The sequence below is a fragment of the Zea mays genome, chromosome 2 (assembly GCF_902167145.1).
Source record: "Zea mays cultivar B73 chromosome 2, Zm-B73-REFERENCE-NAM-5.0, whole genome shotgun sequence".
NCBI classification, from domain to species: Eukaryota; Viridiplantae; Streptophyta; class Magnoliopsida; order Poales; family Poaceae; genus Zea; species Zea mays.
This window is the reverse complement of record NC_050097.1, coordinates 30,782,286-30,790,982: the sequence shown is the minus strand read 5'-3', so window position 1 is coordinate 30,790,982 and position 8,697 is coordinate 30,782,286. Positions and strand designations below refer to the sequence as shown.

Below are 8,697 nucleotides of genomic sequence, written 5' to 3'. Positions count from 1 at the left end.
GCAATGAGCATCAATGCATCAACCATCGTGCTGGTACTTCCAAAAGAGCGAAAGGATTGCCAATTCTGAAGGAGAAAGCAAACCATATCTGAAATACAAAGCGCGGACGGACCATTTGAGCATCCAATTCGTGAGCTTTGGCGTCTGTGTATTTTTAATCGGGAGCTGTAGGCTGTAGCTAGCTAGAGAGGTTTAGAGCAGCACCAAATGGCGAGCAAGGTGGTGGACCTCCGGTCAGACACGGTCACCAAGCCCTCCGAGGCCATGCGGGCCGCCATGGCCGCCGCCGACGTCGACGACGACGTCCTGGGCGCGGACCCGACCGCGCATCGCTTCGAGGCGGAGATGGCCGCGGTCATGGGCAAGGAAGCCGCGCTGTTCGTGCCGTCGGGCACCATGGGCAACCTCATCTCCGTCCTCGTGCACTGCGACGTCAGGGGCAGCGAGGCCATCCTCGGCGACAACTCGCACATCCACGTCTACGAGAACGGCGGCATCTCCACCATCGGCGGCGTGCACCCCAGGACCGTGAAGAACAACCCCGACGGCACCATGGATATCGACAAGATCGTTGCCGCCATCAGGCATCCTGATCTCCATTACCCGACGACCAGATTGATCTGCTTGGAGAACACACATGGGAAGTGAGTTGCACTTGCACAGATACCTGTTCCTCCGAGTCTCGCTCCTGTTCGGATGTTTCATCCCCGTCTCACACCCGAGCTTTTCTCTACCTTCCTCTTCATCCTCCTCTCCGCGGCGAGATCCGCCGTCCTCTCGCTGGAGTGGACAGGATCAGAAGAGAGAAGAAGAGGGGGGAAAACAATGTGACATACTCCCCGAGTAGAACATATAACCTTTTTCTCATCTTATTAATTCGTATGTATGTATCACTGTTTCTGCAGTACTGGTGGAAAGTGTTTATCTGTAGAATACACTGACAAGGTTGGTGAAATTGCCAAGAGCCATGGCTTGAAGCTTCATATCGATGGAGCTCGCATCTTCAATGCGTCTGTGGTGAGTAGTATGGTACATGCATGTGCTGTACTGTGATTTTATTTATATTTGTTTCTGATATTATCTGCAACAAAGTTAGTAAAACGACCAATTAGACTATATATTTCACTGTTCTGTCTTCGGAGATGAAAATTTTAGAGGGCTGACATCTGAATGATGAACCACAACCATATGTCTAAGCATGGAGCATACTACTAGCAGCTATTCTCACTTTTTAAACATCTGTCCAGAGCGTCCTAGCCTCTTATCAAAGTACTAACACATCTTGTTCATTGTACCAGGCACTTGGAGTTCCTGTAGATAGACTCGTGAAAGCTGCTGATTCAGTTTCGGTATGTTTCGGTTTGCTGGTCATTGTGCTCGGTATACAGCCTGCATATATTTGGCTGTAGCTAACATATGACTGGTGATTATTTTCTCCGGAACTAGGTATGCCTATCGAAAGGGTTAGGCGCACCCGTCGGATCAGTGATTGTTGGTTCGAAGGCCTTCATTGACAAGGTCAGATCAATCGACTTCCAAGTTTAAACTGCAGAGATGCAACTTCATTGAAGGAAAAAAACTATAGAGATCAAGAAATAGTAGTAATCTGAACAAACCTTTAGGCCAGAATTCTCCGGAAGACCCTAGGCGGTGGAATGAGACAGGTGGGAGTTCTTTGTGCTGCTGCTCATGTTGCCGTTCGTGACACTGTGGGAAAGCTTGCGGATGACCACAGGAAGGCTAAAGCTTTGGCAGGTTTCGTACTTCCGTTTCCGAACCAAAATTCACTTTTATTTAGATAACCACAACTGACGATGTTTGCAAATTGGTTTGCTTGTCAACTTTACGTTAGTTCTGTTTGTGGAGTTTGGGTATTGAAGCTTTGTATGTCTTGTTGGGTTCATTTTCTTAGAGGGACTGAAGAAAATCGAGCAGATTACAGTGGATTCAGCTTCGGTCGAGACCAATATGGTTAGCCTGCTGTACCATTTAATTGATCCTCTTACTTTCCCACTGTTAACTGTAATTAGGATCTTATATGCACATATCAACTCTTTGTAAGGTATTCTTTGAGGTCATGGATCCAAGAATATCACCTGACAAACTGTGTCAAGTCTTGGAACAGGACAACGTGCTTGCACTGCCAGCCAATTCAAAAAGGTGAAGTTTCATTCTGTGTTTGAATGCACTAGCGCTAATAGTTAGTTAGCTAAAAATTACTAGTTGAATTAGGTAGCTAACAAATATCTAGCTAACTATTAGCTAATTTGCTAAAAATAGCTAATAGTTGGACTATTAGTTAGACTATTTGGATGATTTTGGCTAATTTTAGCAGCTAACTATTAACTCTAGTGCATTTAAACATGGCCTCTCTTGGCCGATCCTTTATTCCTACCATCACTTTGGCTGTTTGTGCAACATTGCCTCCCATTTCCGGTAACAAGCTAGACTGCATATCATAGTCTGGCTGAAACTCCATGTTCAATTAGCAGAACCAACCTTTTACTCCAAGCAAGTCTATAATCATATCGAGTTTTTGTAAGGTCCGCATTTAACTTAACTGTCCGTATTCGAACTTCTGTGTCGTGCAGTATTAGGTTCGTCATCCATTACCAGATTTCAGACGCTGATGTTGGGTACGCATTGGCATGTGTCGAGGTATGTGAAAGCTTGGACCCCTTTCCATCTTTCACTGTTATAGCGTTTGATTTTTCCTGTGATAGTACGATTTCATGTTTTCAGAAAGCAATCAAAGAGCTACTGGAAGGCAGTACTGAGTTGGGGCATTCGATAAACGGAGCTACCAAAAGCTCGTATGGGCACTAGATCACTCGGATTCTGCCAACCTGATGCATCGACACATGGTACCCAGCTGCTTGTTAGCTGCTCTGCTTGTCTGTGACCAACGCCTAGCTGTTGTAGTCTCGCCTTTCCCGAATAATTGTTGCTGTTCAGTCTCTGTTTGGATCTGCTTGTTCTCGTGTCTCTGCTTCATCTGCTTTCGCTTCATGGTACTGAGTACTGACGCTGTGAAGTGGAACAAGTACTCTCTCCCCCAAAAAGGCCGGTAGACCCAAACATCTTTTCTTGCGGGCTGGTAAAGCCAAAAATTTTTAAATGTACTCGAACGAAAATATCATAGCATAGTCTTGCATACAAAGGAAGAAATACGATAAGAAGTGAATGTAAAGCAAAGCACTACAGATGCAAAGAGAAACGCAGGTCTCGTATGATGGTGCTGCCGTGCTGGTCTTACTACCCGGATATCTGTGAAAAGGTAGAAGTGAGGAGGTCAATGTAAAGCAAAGCACTACGCATGCACAAGCTGGTGCGACACCACGTACGTACGCCACTCCTGTCGTTTATGCTGCGCACCGCTGTGCCTAACAGTAAACAGGAGCCTGAGTGGCCTGGTCGTGCTCCGCTATCCAGAGTCCAGAGCATTATTGTGCTGGATGTACGTACAGTACAGACTACAGACGCTCCTATCGTCCTGAGAAGAGCGTATGTAGCATACATAGGTATCGATCACACAACATGCATGCTGCAGAGTGCAGACTCGTTCGTTCCACCGCCGGTTCCCCGACCTTCGCTTCCGAGACCGAGAGACGGCGACGACGACATTGCTGCCGACTGCCCAGCTCTAGAGCGCGGCCGGTACGCGTTCCGGCGGCCTTCCATGCTCGCCCATTGTTGGGCCGCCGCCGCGGCGCCGCTCACCGAGAGAACATGGTCCTGCAGTTTGTTGGATCTCTACTACACGCAGCCACCCACGCTGACACTAGTACACTACTGCTAGGAGACAGGGAAATCGTAGAACAGCAAGAGCACGAGTGGGCGGCGCCGGCGCCGGTGCGTTCGCGTTTTTGTTTTTGGCCCCGCAGTTCGCGTCCGCCGGTCGATCCGGGGCCTGGCCGGGGAGGGGGGCAGGCAGAGAGGGAAAAAAAAGGCCGAAGAGCGAGGAGCCCGGGCCAGCGGCGTGCGTCCATTTGTGGTGAGCGCTGGCAAATCCCGGGAGCTGGGCGGTGAGCGCTGGCGCTGTCCCTGGCTCCGCCGGGTCGTCGTCTCGCTCGCCCCCGATCGCCGACAGAGAGTACCGCGACCCACGCGCGATTGTGACCGGCGCGGGGCCACGCCCGCTCGATGGAGTCAAATGGTAGCGCCCGTCAAGCCTTCTGCGTGCGCGGCGCGGGTGGGAATCATCAGCATCAGCCCGGCCCCCTCTGCAGCCAGCAGGTGTGGCCACAGTGTAGACTGCCTGTCCGCAGTGCACGCATTTTTAAATAATACACTAGTACATTATATAAATATTTGATAAAAATATTATTGCCATTATATAAAAACAAGCAATACATATTATCATCGATCTTAATATCTTATAAAATATTTTATGAACAATCAATAAAATAAAAAAACTAAACTCGAGATCCCGAGCACTTCCTCCTCCCTCTCTCCCTCCTCTCTCTCGGTTGTACAACCACGCATTGTTGGCAGCGGCTCCTCCTCTCTCTCGTCAGTTCTTTGCCTGATGGGCGCATGGCAGCGAAGGGTCGCGACAACGGTTCGAGGAGCTTGCTGACGGAGTAAGGTCGATGTCCTCTATAGTGGTACAGAAGAATCTAGGTGCGAGACAAAGACGGGAAATATATTGGAAGTTAGGATTAATATATTATGGCATCAACGATGAAGGGGAGGAGAAAACATTTGTGGTGATTGCATGGCTGATTGCGCATTTAAGAGGTCACCAGCGACGCCTCCTAGCTACGGAGAGTCTAGGTAGCGGCTGGCCGACGAGATGTTCTTAATGGAGGTGTGGGAGAATCTAGGTGGGTGAGGGAGGTTAAGACGGGGAAAGAGAAATAAATAAATATCCATCAAGTTGCTATGGCTATCTATTATATAGTTTACTAGTAATTCATGGTTTTGTTTATGCGTTATGTAGAATCCGACAGAATCCACTTAAAGTGTGTTTGGCCTACACATTAGTCTCGATGTATCTGCCTATATAATGAACCAAACATCTTTACATAGTCATTGCATTCTTAGATGTACTATAGTGAGGAGTGTTGTACTTTTCATGAAAGGAAACTTAACAAATTGCAAATGGTAGGAGGGGCGCGTCAGCGGCTTGCCGACAGGATGTCTTCAATGTTGGTGCGGGAGAATCTGGGTGGGTGAGTGAGGCGAAGGCGGGGAAAGAGATGGAAAGTTGGGGACTAATATACAACGACAAAAATGTGGAAGAGGAGGAAACACTCGTGTTAGCGAGATGTGGGGGAAAACGAATGTAGGTGTTTCGCACGTGATAAAAGAAGTAAAGATTTTTAATAAATAGTTCTAATTCTACCATTTGTTTTTTAAAATATTTTCAATTAACATTTGCAAATATTAAATTTATTTGCAAAAAAGTATAATACCAGAACACTATGGGCCACTGAAGTACCGATACAGTCTCTCTCGGTACTCGAGTCGGATAGAGCCCCATTGGCCTTCCACTTATTGACAATGCATTCTATGTGATTTGAGTGCGACAACCAAGTGGATTCTATCAGATCGATAGGCATTGACCGTGGTGGTGCCGATATATTCCTATCGATCATCGGAGAGCCGATAGGGTCAAAAATATCTATCTACATCTCATCGTGATCCCTCTCTCTCTCCTTTGCTCCCTATAAGGGTTGTTTTTTTATCGCCATCATTGAGTAAATTAGTAGTGCCAATGATCTCCTCATGCCGCTGGCCACTAAATCTGGCGGAGGTCTAGCCACTGCCCCACGTTGTTCGTGTGCACCCCTTTTTGTCTCACTCGCCTACGACGTAGGGTCCATGGGTGGCACAAGTAGGTAAAGTTTTTAGTTTAGCTAGATTTGTTTTTATTATAGTTAGTTTGTAGTTTAGTTAGGTTACTTAGTATATTGAGTTTTTATATATGTGAAAGTGCATTCATCCCTTTTGTGAGTTTTGGTGATTTGGATAACAAAACATTTAAAGGTCTAACAAGTTTGCTAAGTGTTGAACAGGAAATTCAGTATGATGAACATACTTGAATAATGTATAATAATCAGTGAACAAAGGTTCAACACAAGGTTAAATAACCAGTGAGACAATGCAAATGGATATAATATGGTCTCTATATTGGTTTGAATATATAGACAAGACCTGAGAAATCACTATGCATAAATATGATCAGAATAGAGGTTGAAGTGATTACGAGGATTGGTCAAGCCAAAGTGAATAAGATATGAGGAATCGTGAACTGGCTTGACCATATTACTATTAGTCCATATGTGCTTCTATGAGAATCAAACTAGAGCTTATTTGATCTTAGCATTTATATCTAGATGACATTCAAGCAAGGTTCACAATATCGAAGAAATGATTCTCTAAATGGATGCTCAATATGATGTGACTCAAGAATGGCTTGATAGGGTGAAGATAGCAAGGAAAGGGCTTCGAGGAACTAAGCGAAGGTGAAGGCCAAGCGACGGCTTGTGGACCGAGGTACCATGGCTAAGGTGAAGAAGAGAGTACTTGCACTAAGTCGATGAACTAATCAGCTATGAAGTGTTATAATATGTTGATGCATGAGTAAGGTGACTTGAAGCCATGATTTGAACTCATATATGGTGAAATGATACAAGTCACAGGGTTTGATTTGTGTTTGCTTCAAAAGGTGAGACAAAGATGTTTGTGATCCTTATGAAGCAATGCCATGGAGAAATCACACATGAGACACCAATGACTCAAGGAGTTTACTTAATTATATTTTATTTAACTTGAGTATAGGAATCGTCGTACTATGAGGGGGATCCAAAAAGAAGGTTGGTGTTGGTACTAAAGCTCAAAATCCTTGATCTAAAACTTCTATTTTACCCTTGTTAATCCTTAGTGAAAGTATGTAGTACAACCTTTTTAAGTCTATCTTGGCCAAAATTGCTCTCTAGAAAATACTGGTTCAACTGGTTTTCAGGCTGGTTCAGCTGGTATTCAAATACTGGTTCAGCTGGTTTTCAGGCTGGTTCAGCTGGTATTCAAATACTGGTTCAGCTGGACACTCAACCGGTTTTCAGTCTGGTGGAAACTGGTTCAGCCGGTTTTTGTACTGTTCACTTTTTCTGCTAGTCTGCTGTGTCTGAAAACCGGTTCAGCGGTTTTGGGACCGGTTCAACCGGTTTTTGTGCAAAAAAGTCAAAAACGGCTAGTTTTGGAACGCCACCTATATATACTCACTCCTACCTCTCTCCCCACAGAAGAGCACGCACAAAACTTCATTCCTAACCTGAGAAACACCTCCCACTCTCTCTCACACTCCTCTTGCCTCTCCCATTTCAAATCTTTGGAGAGAAATATTTGAGTGAGATTGAAGAGCTGCGGTTTCTGTGCTTGTCGGCGTTTCGACCCCGGGGGGTCCCTGGACCGACGAGTAAATTGTCGCTGCGTGTCCCAGCCCAGATGGGTCGGCGCGAGACAGAACACAAGGGGGAACAATAAGGGGAACCGCGGCTCGTGTTGTCCTGCGCCCAGGGCGGATGCGCTTGCAGTAGGGGGTTACAAGTGTTCGCGAGGGAGAGAGAGAGAGAGCCTGTCCGTCAGCCCGTTCTCCCGTGCGGCCACCTTCTCATACGAGGGCCCTGGACCTTCCTTTTATAGATGTAAGGAGAGGACCCAGGTGTACAATGGGGAGTGTAGCAATGTGCTAACGTGTCTAGCAGAGAGGAGCAGAGCCTTATGTACATGCCGATGTGGCTGTTGGAGAGGTGTTGGCGCCCTGTTCATGTGATGTCGTGGCCGTCGGAGGAGCGCTTAAACCCTGTAGAAGCACAGCTGTCGGGGCTGTCGGGTCCTTGCTGACGTCTCCTTGCTTCCGTAAGGGGCTGAGGACCGTCGTCGTCATGGAGCACGCGGGGTGCCATCATTACTTGTTTACCGAGGCGAGCCAGATGGGACGTCGGTCTTGTTCCCCGTAGCCTGAGCTAGCTAGGGGTAGGGTAATGACTTACCCCCTGCGACGTGGTCGGTCCGAGCCCAAGGTCGGGCAAGGCGGTGACTCCTCCGAGGTCGAGGCTGAGTCCGAGCCCTGGGGTCGGGCGAGGCAGAGACCGTCTTCCGAGGTCGAGGTTGAGTCCGAGCCCTGGGGTCGGGCGAGGCGGAGACCGTCTTCCGAGGTCGAGGTTGAGTCCGAGCCCTGGGGTCGGGCGAGGCGGAGACCGTCTTCCGAGGTCGAGGTGGAGTCCGAGCCCTGGGGTCGGGCGAGGCGGAGACCGTCTTCCGAGGTCGAGGTGGAGTCCGAGCCCTGGGGTCGGGCGAGGCGGAGCTTCCTATGGCGCCTGAGGTTGGACTCGGCGGCTGTCAGCCTCACCCTGGCGGGTGGCACAGCAGTCGGAGCAGTGCAGGCAGCGTTGTTTTCCTGTCAGGTCAGTTAGTGGAGGGGCGAACTGACTACGGTCACTTCGGCCCTGTCGACTGAGGAACGTGCGTCAGGATAAGGTGTCAGACGATCCTTGCATTGAATGCTCCTGCGATACGGTCGGTTGGCGAGGCGATCTGGCCCAGGTTGCTTCTCCGCGAAGCCTGCCCGAGCTGGGCCTCGGACGAGTCGAAGGTGCGCCCGTTGCTTGAGGAGACCCTCAGGCGAGACGTGAATTCACCTGGGTCTGCTGTTCTTGCCCGAGGCTGGGCTCGGGCGAGGCGAGATCG

General features: G+C 48.3%; 1 protein-coding gene across 2 annotated transcripts; it reads left to right on the top strand.

Annotated features, from left to right (window-relative positions):
• LOC100272842 (putative threonine aldolase family protein) lies at positions 1 to 2,994 on the top strand. Of its 2 annotated transcripts, none has more exons than NM_001254834.2 (9): positions 1 to 644; positions 906 to 1,017; positions 1,299 to 1,349; positions 1,447 to 1,518; positions 1,623 to 1,755; positions 1,913 to 1,971; positions 2,063 to 2,160; positions 2,592 to 2,658; positions 2,743 to 2,969. In NM_001254834.2, exons 1-9 carry the CDS (start codon positions 208 to 210, stop codon positions 2,824 to 2,826), a joined length of 1,113 nt encoding a protein of 370 aa, NP_001241763.2. In that variant the 5' UTR covers positions 1 to 207; the 3' UTR covers positions 2,827 to 2,969. The 2 variants fall into 2 exon arrangements, with proteins under 2 accessions (NP_001241763.2, XP_008667492.1); XM_008669270.3 differs by having other exon boundaries at positions 43 to 644; positions 2,724 to 2,994.
• Positions 2,995 to 8,697: the final 5,703 nt, after the last annotated feature.

Bases quoted from the DNA above. Each gene is read 5' to 3' on its own strand.
- LOC100272842 (NM_001254834.2), top strand. From the start codon at position 208: ATGGCGAGCAAGGTGGTGGACCTCCGGTCAGACACGGTCACCAAGCCC. The intron at 1,756-1,912 runs GTTTCGTACTTC...TCATTTTCTTAG, and splicing joins GAAGGCTAAAGCTTTGGCAG to AGGGACTGAAGAAAATCGAG. The intron at 2,161-2,591 runs GTGAAGTTTCAT...TGTGTCGTGCAG, and splicing joins CTGCCAGCCAATTCAAAAAG to TATTAGGTTCGTCATCCATT.